Source organism: Carassius gibelio, chromosome B17 (assembly GCF_023724105.1).
Source record: "Carassius gibelio isolate Cgi1373 ecotype wild population from Czech Republic chromosome B17, carGib1.2-hapl.c, whole genome shotgun sequence".
NCBI lineage: Eukaryota > Metazoa > Chordata > Actinopteri > Cypriniformes > Cyprinidae > Carassius > Carassius gibelio.
Genome location: NC_068412.1, coordinates 15,048,194 through 15,067,998, shown reverse-complemented (window position 1 = coordinate 15,067,998; position 19,805 = coordinate 15,048,194). Strand labels below are relative to the sequence as shown.

General features: G+C 36.0%; 1 protein-coding gene across 1 annotated transcript; it reads right to left on the bottom strand.

Annotated features, from left to right (window-relative positions):
- Window positions 1-3,956: 3,956 nt before the first annotated feature.
- On the bottom strand, window positions 3,957-16,499 carry foxg1a (forkhead box G1a). The gene is made up of 2 exons (XM_052580783.1): window positions 15,029-16,499; window positions 3,957-4,639 (listed from the first exon to the last, which is right to left on the bottom strand). The coding sequence occupies exon 1, from the start codon at window positions 16,296-16,298 to the stop codon at window positions 15,051-15,053; it is 1,248 nt and encodes a 415-aa protein (XP_052436743.1). The 5' UTR covers window positions 16,299-16,499; the 3' UTR covers window positions 3,957-4,639; window positions 15,029-15,050.
- Window positions 16,500-19,805: the final 3,306 nt, after the last annotated feature.

Here is a 19,805-nt window from a genome sequence, read left to right as displayed (position 1 = left end):
GAAGACTGCGCAAAAAACACACACTTGTGTTTGACATATTAGGGTAACAGAAACTGTTTATTTTGTCGACTTCTGATCGAATTTATCAAGCCATTGTCAGTTTAGAGAGGGCATATGAACAAGTCCACAGGGCCAACTGTCTGCTTTCCAATTCACAAGGTGTTCACTACAGCACACTGAATGCCTTCGCGGCGTCATCGAACACTTGATTAATAGAATTTATCATAGAATTTAAATTCTAATACATGACTGTTGTAATGTTGTAGGCTATTTGAGAACCAGTGTGAATGGTTTATTTAGTCTATTTATTTATATTAAGGTTTTTGGTTAACTGTTACTGCTTATTACAATAGACAGGAAGCTTTTGAAAGGTCGTTCCAAGCGAAAGTGAGCAAATTAATCATTTTACAAAGGCACAGGTCCGTTGTAGTGCATTCCATGGTCACGTATGAAATTCTTTTTGCGGTTTATGATCACGTGGTGACGGGTGACGCGTTCATTTTGAAAATTTCAGTTATCTTTAGGGAATGTTATCTTTAGGGAAATGTTTCATAGGATATATGTTGATATTTTATATTTTTGACTCATAAGAATTAGTAAACTTGATACAAAAAAACATCTATTGCAATTGTTCAAACATTAAGAATGTTTGCACATAAATTCATTTTAAACTTTTGAAATACGTGATTTTAGTCTTTTCATCTGAACTCGATGGAGGTTGTGCGACCGGGATCGAACTATCTTAAATTTAATTAATTTCCTTAACATAGGCTACATAACGTATTTAAAAATTCCCAATAATTAAAGTGTTTAGAAACAAAGTAGGCTATTTGCAATTTGTTTTTTTTTTTTACTTTTGTAAATTATCTCAAATTATAGAAGTAAAATAAATATAAATCATTATTTAAAAAAAGCAAATACTTTGTTTCTAAACTTAAAAAAATGTTTAGCATGTTAAGGAAATTTATTTTAAGATAAATCATGGTATCACCAACTGATATTTTTTATTTGTCTAGATGAAAAACAAAAAACAAAAACAAACAAACAGCAACAAAAAACAACACTAAAATCACTTAATTTTAAAATCTAATATGGAATAATGTGCACACAACATTCTATATGTTTGAACAATTGCAATAGATATATTTTTTGTACTCTAAAATCCTTCTCAAGAGCTGCACAAACAAACAGTAGAAATAAATTGGAAGTAGCAAAGAGATTATGAGGCAAAATGTGATGTCTACATTATAATAGGCTAGTTGAACATTAATTTATTAATGTTATCAAGGTAACAACAAACAAACAATTAATAAACAAACAAGTAGGTAGGTAGAGGCGCGTGTTTTGGTCTGTACCCTTAAGTGCTCCCTTAAGTGTACTACTACTCACTTAAAGTGATATGCCCATTTAAGTAGGGCATGATGCTCATTTTCGACTAGAATTCGCCCAATGACATACAGTATGGTACTGTAGCTAACACGCGCCCAGCGCATAGAAACTAGGCCTACACACAAGGTGAATTCAGGTGAATCAAATGCCAGTTCACTTCGCAAGGCATTATGGGGGATTGGGACTTACCCAGAGAAGGTTGTAGTTATTTTCTCAGTAGTTTTTCGCTCACATTGTTCTTTTTTTAATGAACGTTCTGTTTTATCACGAACCAGGAGGTAAAATAGCAATCTTCTTTACTTTCTTCTTTCTATCTTTATTTTGCTGTATTTGTTCTCTGAGGTCGATGAAACCAAACCTGTCGGTTAATGTGGGCCTATTCAGCGACTCGATACACAATTGCTTTGAAAATTGTCAAAAATATTTTTCATAAAATGCTGGCAAAAAAAAAAAAAAAACTGCTCGGTACCCTGCAATCATTCCGTATTTTTGCACCTTATAAACAAAGACGGGGGGATTTTTCCTTTGTGTGCAGACAAGTGAGACTTATTTGCCATACACCTCGTCTCTTCCTGAACACTCTCGGTTGAAACTGTGAATTTGCTGTCATCGGTCTAATCACGGTGGCATTGATTTTTTGAGCTCTGGAGCCATATCTGCCCTAATAGCCAATTGACTGGTCTGAGGATGACAGACTGTTGATGTTGTTTATTTAAAGCAAGGCAAAAGAATATGAATCATAATTGCTATAAACAACAGCAGCATGGCCACGGATCAGCACGCAGAACTGTTCGGGTGAGTAATTAAGGCTAAAAAGATGCATAGCATGGATATAACACATGTATAAAATGGACACCTGTTTAAAGACACAAAAATAATCGATAGGCTACATATAGGTGATGAGAGTGTAGGCAGTGTGATCATCGACGGCGCTTTGTGATGCAGAATTGATCCGGACCGCAGCCTGAGAGTGGCGCAGCGGGGCTGCCGTTTGTTTAGTAAACTCCCATGAATCCAACTAGATAATTGCTCTGTGAAATTGGTGGCGAGGGCAGCTTGGGTTCCGGGTTCCATGTTCCGCCCACCTAGAGGACCGAATGAACGTCTGCATCTCTTTATTTTCTCAAATTATCAGAAAGAATCGCAGCATGAGCACGAGGAGAGATTTGCTATTTGTTTCATGAGGGAAGAGGACCGCGCGCAGGCCGTTGTGTGACTGGCGCTCGAGCTCTGCTCCTCCGTGCAGAGTCTCTGTGACGAACTTTGTGATGATGTTTATTGACTGTTTATTGTCTGAAAAAAACACGCACACATACGGCATAGCTGCACCCTTCCGATACCTCCATCCATGATTGTGTCCTCACTCATTGAGAGAATCAGACAGAGCGTTTGTTACACTGTTGGTTTATTTTAATTACTCGTGCACGAACTAAAGTGCAATTCCTTTTGAAAGGATCTTAAATAACTTTTCTAATAGCCTTCTCGTCTTTTTGTGCGTGTAAGAATAGATAGATAGATAGATAGATAGATATTAAGTTATGGCATTCTATTGTTATTATCTGTAGACATTTGCATTAATATTTATAAGGCCATTCATTGCATCATAAATTAGGTTTTATATTTGGATGGATCATTTACTGTGGTGATGAAACATTTAGAAATAATAATAATAATAATATACATGTAAAATATGTAATATATATAATATATTTTTATATTTAAATTAATTTTCATTATATATATATCCCCACTTTTTATTTAGTGTATTAAGTGCTGCACCTCTCTCATTTAAATAATCATAATTTGATACAATGCATTTATTGTTTACCTACCAACACGTATTAACATTATACTTATATTTTTAAATACTTATTATTACATAGGTAATTAATTTCTGTAGTTGCATCTATACTTATATTATTTATAAATGTAACCTTACAACCAACCCTGTCCCTCCACAATCTCAGCCATATCCCTCCTCATTGGTAGAAATATTTGGATTTGGATTTTGCAATAATATACTATGTAGTTACTATACACACACACACGCGCACACACACACACACACACACACACACACACACACACACACACACACACACACACACACACACATATATATATATATATATATATATATATATATATATATACTTACAACTTACATTTTGAGGCATAACAGTTTTTTCACACTTTTCCATTATGATGTTTTCTCACCTTGAGAAAGCAACGCAAACCCTCATTATCTCCTGCATGATGTATTAGTTGTCTTTCAGTGAGACATGTGTTGTTTACTTTTAAAACTGTAGACAATAAAAGACACCCTCAAGATGATATCTCTGGAGACCTGTAATGTCTACAGTGAGTGAAGCCTTTGGGTGTTGAAAGTGTGCAATCTTAAACCTCTCATATCACATGGGGGAAACACGCTATGGCTTGATAAACATTTTTGTTTTAAATAAATGCATGAGATCTCTCAATTAAAAAAGCTGCTGTGACACTGATCCATTGCATTCCTTGTGTGTGTGTGTGTGTGTCTACCTTTGTTCTAAGTTTCCTTACGTTTACAAGCTGACAAACACAAACACACACACATCTGATATTATTTAGGCATCAGTCTCATTTCTGTCAGCAAACTGGCCAAATGTTGGGAAACATTTCAGCAAATACAGAAATCTAGAAGCTTCAGAGGTCATGCAAAGGCTTTTCTCCCCAAAGGAATCAACGACAACAGATATGTTTTTATCTCCCAAAGTAACAATTTACTGGGTCACAGTAGATCAGCATGTTTCCTCCTTTACAGCAAAAACATTAGCAACAGGGGAATACTGTCTTGACAACAAACAAAACGTCACAAAACATTGCTTTTAAATATAGCAAATATACAGTTCTTCAAAGAAAATTGTCGTACAATGCCAAGGTTTCTTTTTTCTATTCAAATTTAAATAATAAGATTGTCTAAAGGGAGAAAATTTAATCTCCTTACATAAAGGGATGCAAAATAACAGTCTAGGTTTTGTACAATGCTTCTGTTTTCTTTTTCTTTCTTTTTTGTACTGACAGCAATTTAATCAAACTGTGACTTCATGCCCTACTATTTGCAAATTGTATAGCACCTCTAAAACATAAAGGCAAAACATTTCACAAACAAGTTACATGGACCTTGATTACAACTGTAAACATTCTCAGCATGGGTGAGTAACGCATCACAGGGTGGATTCAGGCTACTGCAGCACACACTGCCAGACATCTAGGAGGAAGACAATGACAAATTTAAGACTGTTATTTCTCTTTTCAATTTATGCACATCCCTCTATCCCCCCTCCCCCTGCCTCTTTGGCACTAAAAGAAATGGTGACACAGTAACACTAACAGATGCCAGATCATTCATCATAAGGCAAGATAACAGTAATGTAGCTAAATTTACCTTATAATAAAAAAGAAAAGAATAACATACGCTACTAAAATGATACTGAGAGTATATTGACAATAGCAAATGTAGGAACAGAGCAAAGCAAAACCTCTTCAACATCTGTACAATTTAAAATGAAGATAATAAAGTAAAGACAAATTGAAACAATTTGAATTAAATTGGGCATTTATTATTAAGTACACAAAATATTTTGATCAGAAATTAATAGGACATTATATAGGATATCCAAGTTATATTCTAAATAGCAGATATAATGCAACAAGTTAATGTAGAATCATACAGACATGAAAAAAAACATTCAGAGTTATATTATCGCTGCATTGATGGATAACTCAAAGAAATTATATACTTTTTCAATTATTCAAGAAGTTTACGACTTTAATTTTATTTTGTCATTCTTCTTTAAAATAAATAAAAGGACATTTAATCACTTGCTTTTATTTTTATAATTTTTTTGTAAAATTTATTTTCAGTCTTTATTTTCAACAAATAACCTTTTCAAAGGTCTGTTTTGTAATATAAAATAACTCTCAGTGTACCTTAAGCTAGTAATAATTTTTATTGCCAAATAATGCAGTGTTTTTCTGCACTGCTGAATAATGATCATATAATTTAGAATTGTACGGATGATAATGACTCCTGATGATGTGCGATAATTTTCTGCCAAGGATACCAAAAATTTTTAACCTGATGCTAATTCAAATAAAGTTATATCCTTCGCTATTTCTGGCACAATGCACATTTTAAATATATCGCCATAACTATTTATACATATCACTGAATGAGCTTGTGCAAGTTTTCATAGCTTAAAGATTATATACTCGTTTTATACTGTAGAAATGTCATTTTTATTCAGTACTATGATTTACTTTCTAATACTGAATTCCACATTTGCGTCCAGTGTCGATGACCATATGCCACTCTCGACATCTTCATAATATTCACATCCAAAAAATTTGTGTGACTTAATCTCTCTGTCATCCTTTTTTTGTCTCCCTCCCTTCCTTTGGTCCTCCTTGAAGTGCAGTCACTCTGACGAGGATGAATAGTGAAAACTATTCAACGAGTCACGGGCTTGTGCACAGAGCATCAGGGGGACAGAGTTGAGGTCAATAGGAGGCACCTTAAACACCCTTATTTCCTCCCAGCCTCTGAATCTCAAACGCATGCGCTCTCATTTGGACAACCTAATTGAAACTTCAAACTGAATGTTGCAATGTGTACAAGTTTACTTGTACATTGAGTAAATGTAAACTTTGAAAAAAAAAGCACACATTCTTATTTACTCAGTGCTGCAGAGCCTCACTGCACTTAATACTGCCATTATTGTTTCTTCCAAAGAATCTCTCTTGTACCTCAAAGCAAACAGCCAGATTTTCTCACAATATCAATACTCGCATTTCCCCCTTATACCTTTATTTAACCTGGGAAAACTCTTAGAGAACAGTTTCTCTCAGTGCCCTGTATGGAGGAGGGGTTAAGGGGACCAGAGTAACATGATGCAGCACTCAACTTGGGGTTAAGTGCTTTGCTCAGGTGCACAACGGCAGTACTATACACTAGGACCCTTCTCTTGCCCATTCATTCTCTCTGGTGCCCCACTGGGGAATGAAACCCATAGACCCCCAGTTTGTAGTTGGTAGCCCTGTGTGCTCAGCTAGCTATCCTATATAGACACACATGCTCCCTCAGATCTCTGCATCTTTCCTTCCAATCCGTCCGGCGGAATTCCCCTTGATCTCAGTCAACAATGCCTCACAAATTAGAGCGCCATTGGTTTGCAATCTCATCTCAAGTCCTTGTGCCTAAATCCTTTGGGCCTGTCTCTATAACATCCTCAAACAATCAGACATCTTAACACATCTTTCTGTATACAATCTCCTGCGGGCTGGCAACAGAGAAGTTTGCCGTGTTTGTTGAGCAGCCAAAGCCTTCTTTTTCTATCAGTATAAAAAGTGTCCCCTCCTCAGAAAGCAATGCACTGATGAGATACTCGATGGGCACAGATGACCCACATCTATCTGCTATCTTTGGAATGATGCCACAGCCACCATTTAGAGTATTGTCCATTCATTGTATTTCACAGGTGTAAGGATGATCATCAAGAGCAGTGTTACATGCAGCCCCCACAATTTGCATAGCATTTGATCAGGATCTCAAATGCAATTATTTACTTAAGATAAAGACAGCAAGTGCAAAAACATAGTGGGCTAGTTTTCTAGCTTTGTGTTTAGATGTTTGTTTAGTGGTAGGCTAAATGTAATTTTTTTAAAAAAAAACATGAAATCGATAAAGGAAGGTAAAATAATAAACAAAGAGAGCATCTTTGTAACTTTTGTAATTCCACGAATAATGAGTAGGCTAAACTCTTTATGGTTTTACATTAAGCACAACCAGAAAAGACAATAGGCTATATATCTTTATGCTTATTATTCACTCTGTATTTCGTGTGAAGCAAATGTAAATTTTTCTTCACCACCACATAAGATGTCAAAGCATGCGTCGCGTGCCACAAGGGTCTGGCACCTGTTCGTTGCGACTTATATTTGCGTATAAGCTGTGCGTGTGTTCAAATGAAATCTGATGAAAAATTCTCGCTCGTGCACATGTTGTAAAATATTATGGCTCTAACAAATCCGCATGCATTTGCATCCGAAATTGACAAAGGAATTAAATTAGCCGAGGCACCGTTTTCCTCTCTGGTTAAGTTGGCTGTCTGTCAGCAGCGCCGTGTTCAAGGCATACTGATACAAGAGGTGGGCGCAGGGCTGTATGAATGAATCTGTGCGACACCATTGCAGACGAATAGTTGTACAAGATCAGAAAGTAATCTTGATATGTTTAACAAGCAGCCCAAAGCGAAGCCTGATAAATAATAAAGGAGCTTTTAGTGGATCCAATTTATGAAACATTAACTCTAGGGGCATAATGGAGTAATTAGTTTTATCTCACGTTGGATGTTATTGGACACTGCGCCGCTGAATGAAAACTTTTATTTTCAGGCCTAACTGTAAAGACAACGGGGAGCAATTTTCTGCACCGGGAGAGAAGGGTGGTCTTTAATGCTGCTGGTGAAATCTGGATGTTCAGGTACAACACAGTGTTTATGTAGTACTCCCAAAAGTGTATCAAAGTTCGGATCCATGGAAATAAAAGAAATGTCAAACAAAACAAGCATTAGACTGCATAAAATAAAGTATGGACAAGGGAAACAGGTGAGGCTTTGTTTAGGTGGCTGAGGTAGATCAATATCTCGGCTTGCAGGCCAGGAATCTTGCCCGTTTTTCTCTAGCACTCTGCAGATCAGCTTACGGCTTGTAGACAGACTGTCGCCTATACCTCACTGACAGACAACCTACCTCACCCCAAAAGACGGAACAGAGAAAATATCTTCATTCTCTCCTGAAGGAACCGGTCGAATTAGTTCGTCCAACATTTTTTTTTTTAATTTAAAACAACGTATAGGAATAGATCAAATGAAATTGTCAACGTTGTCTGAAAACAGCGAGGCAAGACACGGCTTTGTGGCTTTATACGCGTGTTAATGATGGGACCGTCTTTAAGACCGCAGGCCCATCCTCCTTTGGGCCTCCTCCGCCTCCACTGAATAACCAGCATAACATCTTCAGTGTTTGTCTAAAACAGCCTAAACGTTAGTTTAAAAAATAATTTAAAAAATTTGATACGTAGGGCCTATGGATTTTGCGTTCAGATTGAGTCTTTCAAGACACAATGGCGTGTTGTCCACCAGCAAGGGCGGAAGTCTAAAGAATCAATAAATGCATCTGTGCTCGAAACGGACAGCGACTGAATCTTCTTTCTTTCTTTCTAATATTTCCATTGCTTTTTAATGTTTATTTTGAAGATGGATTGAAGATCCTCAAGGCGATCTAGCTACCATTGCATTAATATTATTAGGCTATTATCATTATAATAATTATTGTTATTGTTGCTTTGTTATATATTTTTTGTTGTTTTGCTTTGTTTTTTTTTATTATTGTCCAGCAGTGTAACGCCACTATCTATTTCTATTTTTACTATATTCGTTTTGTTGTTATTCTGTATTTCCCACAATTTCATTAGGTATTAGAATGATTAAATAGCTAGGAACTGGCACTATATGATTCAACAGACCAATTTGTTACAAAGGCTTTATTAAACTCCATGGGTCTATGTGTTTACTCAGTCAGGATCGCTTGTGAACTCTCTAAATTATAATAAAATAAAGTTTGTGGGCAAAAATGTGTAGGCAAAATTCTCTCTCTCTCTCTCTCTCTCTCTCTCTCTCTCTCTCTATATATATATACTTTTACAAATGATTTTTAACTAGGTTAGCGTGGCATTAAAATAAACAGCATTTACCCAACAACATAACGCTGTGACACACATACTAGCCTATATGATCATAGAAAAAAAAATCGTTTGAGAATAATGTCTAATATAACAAGAAGCTCACACCGATGTGACATCACAAATAAGAGCTTGTTGCATTAATCCATCAGTCGTTTCAGAGGCGCGAGTGGGAATTCATTACAATCAGCAGTCCTTTTTGTAAGCCTGTTGGTTCCGTCTCGGACACCCAACCCGCACTGGGAGTTTGCAATTTGATAGCACGAAGGCTGTGATTCTCCACGCATTGTCTCGAGGCTGCTTTTGATAGATAGTGCTTTACAACTGAAGGAGTGATGTCAGGTAACCAGAAGAATTTTGGCACCTGTTGGTAACGTTTAAACCTAAAGAAAACTTTTGTTTAGGCTACTTAATAAATAATAAAACCGACCAAAACATAGTGGCAAAATAACATTGGTGTAATATTTAAAGTAATAATAATAATTAAAAAAAAAATTTAATATATAGTAGTTGTTCATTAGCCTGAATGAATGTTATTACATCATGCATCCCAGGTGGTGTTTCCTTCTTGAGACTAAATACACCAGACTAAACATATTGCTTTAGCGCATGTCTTTTATGTGTCACACAACTCTCCAAAAATGGCTGTGAGGTCTGTTTTAAGAAAGAACAAACGATATTAAAACTCACACTATCACAATTAATAGTAAAATAATTCGGTTGAGATAGATAGATAGATAGATAGATAGATAGATAGATAGATAGATAGATAGATAGATAGATAGATAGATAGATAGATAGATAGATAGAGAAACAGACAGACAGACAGACACACAGACATAGAGACAGACATAGAGACAGACAGACAGACAGACATATCCCCCGAGGGTAAATGTAAGGGCAAAAAAGCAGAAACGTCAAAACTACATGATATAAGAAACATTTAATAGCTATGTGCCTTCGGCGTTTTAACAGTTTTGCAATACCAGAATATATTTGAGAAAATAAAGATACAAAATAAATAACTAAATAAAAATAAATAAATACATACACATCTGCATGCATATTGTATCTTAACAGACAATAAATTATTAGTCACCAAAATGACTGCGCATACTCCCATTGAAAGCTTTTATTTCCCCCATCTTACTATTTTGATCTTGTGAATTATATTTCCGATCAGGTGAGACAGCAATCGGCTATTGCGCGAGAAAATATTGGCAAAATTATGAATTTAAAATCTTTTATTGAGAAAAGATTTGATGTTCACCAGCACGCGTAATCTAAGATGAGAGACAAGAGTGGGGACAAATACAGAAATAACGGAGAACTGGGGTGAACGCACAGGCCAAGGGACCCAGAGCGCAACTTTAGGAATAAAACTTTTTATAAAACATTAAATCATTCAAATAAAAGGATTCACAAATTTAATGACTTTTTATTTTTACTTAGACTAAATATGATGCACTTGCTGCTTATTCCATTGGGGTTAACGTCCAAACACAAATAGTCTCTCAGTGGACACTTGCCCCTCCATTGTGATTAAAAGCCGTAGAAAAGCAAGTCTACAATTAAGACAAAAAACATACAAGGAATTAAATGAGTGATACTGCTCTTCTGATTGTGACCCTTCTCATAGTCACACCTTAGCCTACTTACTTGCAAGAGAGTAGCATTTGTTTTTCGCCACAAGATACAAAAAGCCCCAGTCTTATAATATTATTACAGATCAAATTGGAAAATTATCTTAAATGTTGTATTTTAACTAAAAATAATTCGATATAGAATTTTGTCAAAAGAAGTATAAAAATATGTAGGCTAATTTATTTTTTTCTCTGCTTGATATGAAAAGCTTCTTTATTATCTGCTTGTCATAAAAACGACACGCCTTTATAACACTAGGATCATCATCACCATAAGTATCTGGAATAACTAGAATTCTGTATACAAAATTCCAGAGGAGCCATGAATTAGAAAAAAAAATGCTTTTTAGCAATATAATTTCATCATGGTACAAGTTGTTTGTTTAACTCGACAGCTCACTTCACTAAGTCGGGAGCTTTACACACTCATTAAAACGATTATTCACGATCTGTCGAATGTTTTCTTTCACCAAGCAAATATTTTAATATAGACCGGGATATACCACAAACCCTATTCCAAAATAGCATGTTGACTCAAAGACAAAGAAGATTAGCCTACTTGGTCGAATAGCAAAGTAAATCTAGATTTACATTGCAAAAGGAAAAGTGTATTTTTTGTGAAAAAAATACAAATAAAAAATCATGGAGCTGTATGACAAGATAACCTACATTTGTACTGACTGTTCTGACAATAGTGTGATTATTATTTATGGATTTATAATGATTAATATTTTGTTAAAATGACTGGTTTTAATGTTACTGAATTATCGAATATTATTATTATTATTATTATTATTATTATTATTATTAATAATAATAATTAAACATTCCACAGCTTATTTGTGATTTTTAATGGTTAAAATATTAGAAGGCTGTTTAGTTGGGGCAAATTTCTGTATTAGCTCTTGCGGGGTTTTTTCACAGCTTGTAAATGATATTACATTTCGTCTTGCCACAGGGAAAACTAAGTTTACAATAGGCCATGTATTTTGCAAAGATATGAAGTTAATGTCACTACAGTTCTGCGTCATTCTAGCGCCCTCACTCTGCCTGGCTCGTATTACTCGAAGAGAGGAAACGTCCTTTGCATTTTACAAGTATTTTAATGCTTCAGAGTTGGATCAGCTTCATTAAAGCTTCGTTTCACCACACCGTTATCTGCGAATTGGTCAAAGGGAATAATCAGTAGAACTCTGAGTTATATCACATGTTCTAATCTGGCCTCTCCATAGGGTTGTATAGAGACATTTTATATGACAACTCATACCAAGCAGCAAAATTAAACTATCATAGGCGCAAAGGAAGGATTTTTAAAAATAGTAATTTCATGTGCAAATAGCAGAACGGAATATTAAAGCACAAGCTGTCGCAATATTCATAACATATTTGTATTAAGTGTATTGGAATAGCCTATAGTTGATCGTAAATGTAGCACTTTTAGTCACAGAGCTCAAATAATAATTTCAGTGTCATTTTATGAACATATCAAAATGCTTTAAATTCGGTCAGTGACATAATTATTTATTTTATCATTTTTATTGTAGCCACGCATTGTTTTATATTTACTATGCATTTTTAGCAGGATACTGCGGTATTAGGATGCTGATGTGCTTGCGTGCTGTCCCCAGATCCCCCCGCAGTGTCTCTGTGCTTCGGGGTAATAGGCAGAAACCACGCCTTTTGTGTAGCCTGTGACTAAACCCTGCTTACAAGACCTTGTCAAAAGACACAAAGGAAAAATAACTATTATTTCAAGGGCATCGCTTCATTAAGTCTGTACAATTCAGTACAAGCGATTCGTCCTAACTAGGGTCCACAGCGTCGAGGCGAAAATGATTCCCTTGCAGATATCAATTATTGGTGCGATTCTAGGCCTCGTTTGTGCTTCAGGTAGACTGGTTGTAAATCTTTGTGGGTTGAAAACTCACGCCGTTGACCGGAAGCAGATGCAAACCAATTAAATAAAGTCAGAGCAAACAATCACTGCCCAAAGATCATCATTTTGCAGTCACCGCTTCCGACTAAAAATGCTTTGTTCGTGATGCTACCATTATTTAACACCCACCACATGCAAGCTCTGCTTTAGCCTCAGTTTGTAATCACAAATGCTGAATAAAAGTGTGAACATAAAATAATTACAACTGAAAATATTAAAATGGAATTTCAGAGGAAATATTTCGTGTAAATATTACATTTAAATCCTCAATCATTTTGCAACTAATATATATATATATATATATATATATATATATGCACCAATATGAGGGTTAAAAATAAAATAATTTAGCATCTCAGTAAGTATAGGCAACACCAAGCTAAATTATCGTCACAAGTATATAGCCTAGACTATATATATATATATATATATATATATATATATATATATATATATATATATATATATATATATATATATATATATATATATATAAAAAATTATTATTATTTATTTATTATTATTATTATTATTTTCATTTCTAGTAAGAGAAAAAAAAATATTATGGTTCTAAATTTGACCTCTCCTTTTTTTGCTTTTGTTTTTGAGTGGTCACCCCGTTTAACATTTGAGCGATAACATCTTGCGAGGAGATATTGAGTTCCACCGGTCTATTGTATAAAGTACAGAGGTTATTGCATTACGTTTGGGAACATTTAGCAAAACGTCTCTTTTAAAAACATGAACCCAAATCACTGGACTTCAAGTGTTGAAAGCCAAGTTGTTTTTCTGTACTACAGCAACTAATGAAAAACAAGAGCTGACAGTGATTATGAAGTGTTGTGCATTGCTTTGTATAGCCTCTACAACCAGGAGACGCTTGTAATAAATGTGTAATAAGCTATAGCAAAACAGTAGGCTATTTCAGAACAAAATAAAATAAAGGAACCTAAAGAAATGGAAGAATTTGTTGTTCAGTCACATTATTCAGGTAGGGTTGTTAGGCCTACGATAGTAATAGGTATATCCTAATAATAGTTTAGTATCGACTTTCATTGTTTGCTCTTTTTATTTATTTATTTATTTTTATTGTATTGTTAAAAGAGTAAAACAACCCAAAATAGTTTGTGTGTGTGTAATTTTTTTCGTCCCCCTTTCCAAAAATAAATATGCAAGTTTAGGTTTGTAACACCTTGCAGGCCTGGCCTTCATGTAGGCTATACCCGCAAACTGTCGCTTAAATGTTTTATTAAACACACTATGCTAATCAGTATCTTGTCAGACAGCTACTATAAATGCTAGCTCTCCAAAAAAGACAAAATGTTCGTAATAAATGTACTTAACCTACTTTTTTTATTTTGTTCTGTTAACAGTTTAAGCGACAAACACGGGGCATAAGACCACAAAATCACAACCATGGAATTTAAAGACGACATAAACAATCACTCAATATTTTATGAGGCATTTACTCAACACGGGTTACACGTTCGCAAAGTTAACCTATAATTTCAACAGGTATTGACATTTCACTAATTACAAAAAGAATGTGACCTGCATGGTGGTGACCACATACAGTAAATTTGCAAACACAAGCTAAAAGCATTCATTACGTCTGTCTCCTTCAGAACTGTCAGTAAAGTTATGAATACTGAAAACAAACTATATTTTGTTGATTGATACCCATTCTTTGGTCTACAAAGAAACTGTATTGTTAATATATGTATAAAATGCATTACAGATGCATTATTCAGTCTGTATTATTAAAAGAACAAAACAACAAGGAGCCACGGATTTGAACGGGCATTGTGCACTTATAGAACATTTATTTAAAAATGAAAATAAAACTTTGTGTTAATTTTTGAAAAATCTCACCCCACCAGTGCTCATGACGTGATAATACTGCAAACATGATGACTGGAGGTTGTTCTGTAACGTATTAGATATTTTAACATTTAAAATTAGACAAAACTCCAACCACTATTTAAATAAACATTCGAAAGTAATCATACTGCCTTTCCCAAAAGAAAAAAAAAAAACTATGCTTAATCCTTTTTTTTTTTTTTTTTTACTCTGGTCACATTGCACGTTGCTGACAGTGGAATAATAAACAGTTCGGCGACACTTGACGTTTGTATACAGTCAGAAATAAATGCATAATAATAATAATAATAATAATAATACAAAATACCTGGAATTCGGCTTGCATTGTCCGTTCATTCTCCTTAATTTTTTTCATTTATATATTACATTGTAAATTGGTGTAAAATGTTCACTTACAGTCTGATCCTGTGGATGCTAGTTAGTGTATAAGTGGATTTGATGTTGACCCTTGATTCTGATGTGTGAAGTAGTCAGAAAGTCCGCTGGAAAGTCCGGAGGAAAAACTAGTAAGGGAAGGCCTTAAGGAGTCACACGCGAGAGAGGAGGCCGTTTGCGGGGAGGAGGAAGAGACGGCCCTGGAGCTCATGGACGTGCTGCTCTGGGAGGTCATGGATGGGTGAGGGACGTGGGGGAAGAAGTAACTGGTCTGGCCCGCCAGCAGGTTCACTGAACACGGATTCAAAGAGTACGTCCCGGAGCAGGGCACGGAGAGCCCACATGGCACAGAGGCGGCCAAAGCGGCCGCTGTGAGGTGGTGTGTGGCGTACGGAATCTCTCCATTCACGAGTCTGTCAACAGTCAAGCCATTGGAGGCAGGGAAAGAGTGATTGCTCCCCAAACTGTTTTGAGTCAACATTGTGCTATAGGACATCGGGTGACTAGGGTAAGCCGAGGACGTGCCGTTGTAACTCAACGCGCTGCTCGCTCTTGGATGGTGGAGCGAGAGGAACGGCGACATGGGCCAATATAAAGAGCCAGCTCTATCCATAAATGTCAGTCCGGTGGAAGTTAGCCTCGCGCCCCTTTTAAACGCCAGCTTTGCCCTAGAAGTGGTCGATCTCCGCCGAAGTTTGCCCGTTGTGCCGCCAATGAACACGTCGTCGCTGGAGGGGTCAAGCATCCAGTAGTTCCCCTTCCCGGGGTCATCGTAGTGCCGGGGCACTTTGACGAAACATTTGTTCAAACTCAGGTTGTGTCTGATGGAATTCTGCCATCCCTGCTTGTTCTCCCGGTAATACGGGAAATTTTTCATAATGAACTCGTAAATGCCGTTAAGGGTTAACCGCTTCTCCGGACTCTGCCGGATAGCCATCATAATCAAAGCGTTGTAGCTAAAAGGAGGTTTCTCGTACTTGCCGTTTTTCTTGTCGCCTTCTTTGCCTCCTTCGCCCTCCTTCGAGTCCCGTTTCTCTTCCTGCTTGTCCTTCTCGTCGGTGCACGAGGAGTCGTGGGATGAATTGTCACTTTTAGCGCAAGTGTTCTCCGACTTCTGCTCCTGTGCTTGGACAGGTAAAGGAGTCTTCTCCTCTTCCTCATGCACCACTCTGTGGTGCTGGTGGTGGTGTTGGTGGTTGTCGCTTTGCACGGCTTCGGGAACCAGACTGTTTATACTGAACGATGATTTAGGAATCATTTTGACTTCTTTCCTTTCTCCCATATCCAACATCACAAGTAAAGACAGAGTAGCAACAACCAGCAGCAGCAGCAGTTGGACTTCAAATCTCTAGCTCTGGCAGACTCCTCTAATTAAAAAACACAACAACTATTTCATGTTCCTTAAAAACACGTCGATATGAGACAGCTAGCTACAATTAATTACGGAGCCACAGACACTAAGCTGTAAAAAAAATAGCTTGAACCTTTTTAGAGACTGCAGCCAACCACAGCAGCATAAGTATTAACCGCGCAGCCAATCACTGAGCAGTTCTTAGCGCCTGTTCCAGTGCGTAAGGATACACAAGATCCACCAATGCTCATGCCCAGTCAACAATGGCTTTCATTTCCCCCAGCAAACTCCTAAGGAGAAAACAGACCACATAACCTCAATCAATTTTTTTTTATAATTGTAGAGTGCTGTTTCAACATATCCATGCGTCCTCAATTTGTTTTCATACCGCAGAGGGAAAAACAAAAGGGACTAAAATGTAGCCACAAAAAACAGGTACTACTTCCTGTATCGGAAATGTATGGCTTTTGAATACACATTAAGCTACAGCACATAGCCTATGTATAACACTAATCGATAACCTTATACTCGCTGAACAGCGACGGGAGATTTGTAGCGTTTGCATTAAATACTGATCCTTTCTGGCGATCGGCTATATTTATACGACGTTATAGGCTATAGGCTACTTATTCGTTCTCGCGTATATATCACATTTAAACAGTTTTATCCTAAAAGTGTCAAGTCCGTAGCTACATGTAGCGATATAGGCTACTTATTCGCACGTTTAGACAGCTAAACGATTCTGAACATAAACTATAGTGTGACGTTCATCCACATAGTAAGACGCTCAAGCATCTTTATTTCTAGCGTGTTAATAATCATGCTACTAAGCACTGCCATTAACAATATCATATCATCAATTACGAGCGAGGCAGTTGATAAGAACAACGATATAATACGATAGCCTACACTTTTTTTTATATTAATACGTAGGCTATAATAATAAAAATAATAATAATAATAATAACGCAAGTAGATGATCTTTTATTTCTTGGTACGTTTATAGATGATTAATTTAAGGTGATAAACCTGAACGCATGCATTTTTATTGCTTTAGCTATTTACAAAGCACACGATAACAAATAGGCTAAATAAAGAAGGTCTATTATGATCAGAAATGTCCCCATACAAACTTCTCGCATGAATGGAGGAAATATAATATTTAGGATGAGAATTGGCTATTTGTTATAATAATTTAGAGAAAACAAAGAACTCCCAAACACAAAATATTGACTTTATAAACGAGAATAAAAGTAGGCTAGTTAAGGCCCTTAATATTTTTATTTTTAAGAAATAGATACAGTGCAAGATAGTTTTAAAATAAAAAATAAAAAATAAAATCGGTCTTATTAAGGACGCAAGAATAACCTCGAGAATAACGGCAGCCATTAGTTGCTTTATATTTACCGTTGAAGTTTGTCTAGTAATGGAAGGGCTGATATGTGTGTATTTGTGCTGGGGACGTTGCAGGGGGGTTGACTGAACAACAGACACACGCATTCACATGTGCAAACAAATCGTACACACAGACACACGCAAACAAACAAACAAGCGTAGCTACTGGATTGCCACAAGTGAGAATTGTAATAATAAACTCAGGCCTGCCTATAAACACATAGTTTCATATAAACATTCAAATCAATCAATTGCATTTATTTGACCAAATTCAGCCTATCACAGAAACAGAAATAATAATAATAATTAACATTAAAAATGTAATATTTAGTCAGATAGCCTATTTTATGGAGAACATACCAACGGATTACTGGTCGACATTAACTGTTTGTTGCATAGGATCACATTTCTTTCTTTCTTTCTTTTTTTTTTTTTTTTTGCACTGCACACATTTTTATTGCATCCATACATTAAACTTGATACCCAACAAAAACATTCAACTCTGGCACAAGCTGCACAGTCGGCTATAATCATTGTGAATGTGACATCAGTGACTGCATATATTTCAGACCATTTGTATCAACACACATCCCACATGTTGCTTTTAATGTACTTTGATAAAGCTATTGACCCTTCCAAGCCGAAGAGAAAATAACAATTTAAGCGCATGATGCTGTGCTCGATCATATCAGGTTGTTTTTATAAATGACACATGTTTGTAGCCCACCTTCAGCAAACAATAATGTCTCTTCGTCACTGTCTGACTGCGACTGAAGTGCATCATATAGGCGGAACAATCAAACTGATTAGAAATAGGTAGGCTATGCACAGGTTTACAAACTTTCCTCATTTGATTATAGTTGTCCACACATTTTTCTTTAAGTAAGTGCATTTTGCCCGTTTTAAGTATTGAGAGCTATATTGTTTTAGGCAGCCCATATCAAACATGAGCTTTCGTAGCACTGCAAAGTTCATTTTGGTTTGCGACGGGCCGTTAACAACATCGTCTGGTTAATTACATAAATATGGCATATTATTGTATCTAATGTAGTCTATTGTGTTTGATAAACGGTTATATATAGCCTATTTATCGGACGATTTTATTGTTGCTTTTTTATGAAGCCCTGATCATATTATGTCAAAACTATGACCACTTCTTGTGCTAACGAATTTTAAAGTAAACGGGGGTGGGATATTTTAATATTTAGCCTATTTATTTCAATATTTGTTTATCTGCATTGAACTAACATTAAAGCATATCCTACTGAGGTTATGCCTGCAGCAATAGGCTAGGCTAAAGTAAAATGTTGATGGTGCTATATGAAGACAGTGTTTGATATTTTCTGAAATGTTTAATGAAATTATTTCCAATAAATAATGTCTATTAATATATTTATTTAGACTATAACACGTTCCCAATCTTTAATAGCAGTAGCCTGCGGTTGTGTTGATGATACTGGGTTAATAAAGTTTTGCACAGTTATGTGGGCTCTTCTTAAAATGACTGAAATGTTCATGAACACGTCGCTTAAATAAACACAGTTGTCACTTACCTTAGCAAACATACGCCTGTGTTGAAATGAGATCTGAAACAGGGAGGTAATCCTGCACAAAGTCAAAGCCGTCTTCTGGAGCTTGTCTTTATAAGAGTGCCCTCTAGCGGCGAGGGAAAATTACAGCACATTCTTCTCTTGCGCTGTTTGGGTAAACTCGCTATTTTTTCCATTGTAACAAAATATACTTTTTTTTTTTTTTTTTAATTTTCAATAGGCTCCTAAATAATAAATAGAATGACACAACTCATGCAAATATGTATCTCATCGATCCAGCTAGAGAATGATTTAAAGTAGTCTACAATGATTCTTCTCCTTGTAAAGACAAAAAATAAAGGTAAACGGTTACAGTTAAGACAGTCTACTTTTAGGCTTAATTTCCTCTTCAGTCCTTTAATTGACTAAATTCTTGAGAATCTAGCTACTCTTAGCTGTTTGTTTTTGGTATTTTTTTTTTTTTTGCACTGTTGTGGCCTACTATAGGCTATTTCATTGATCG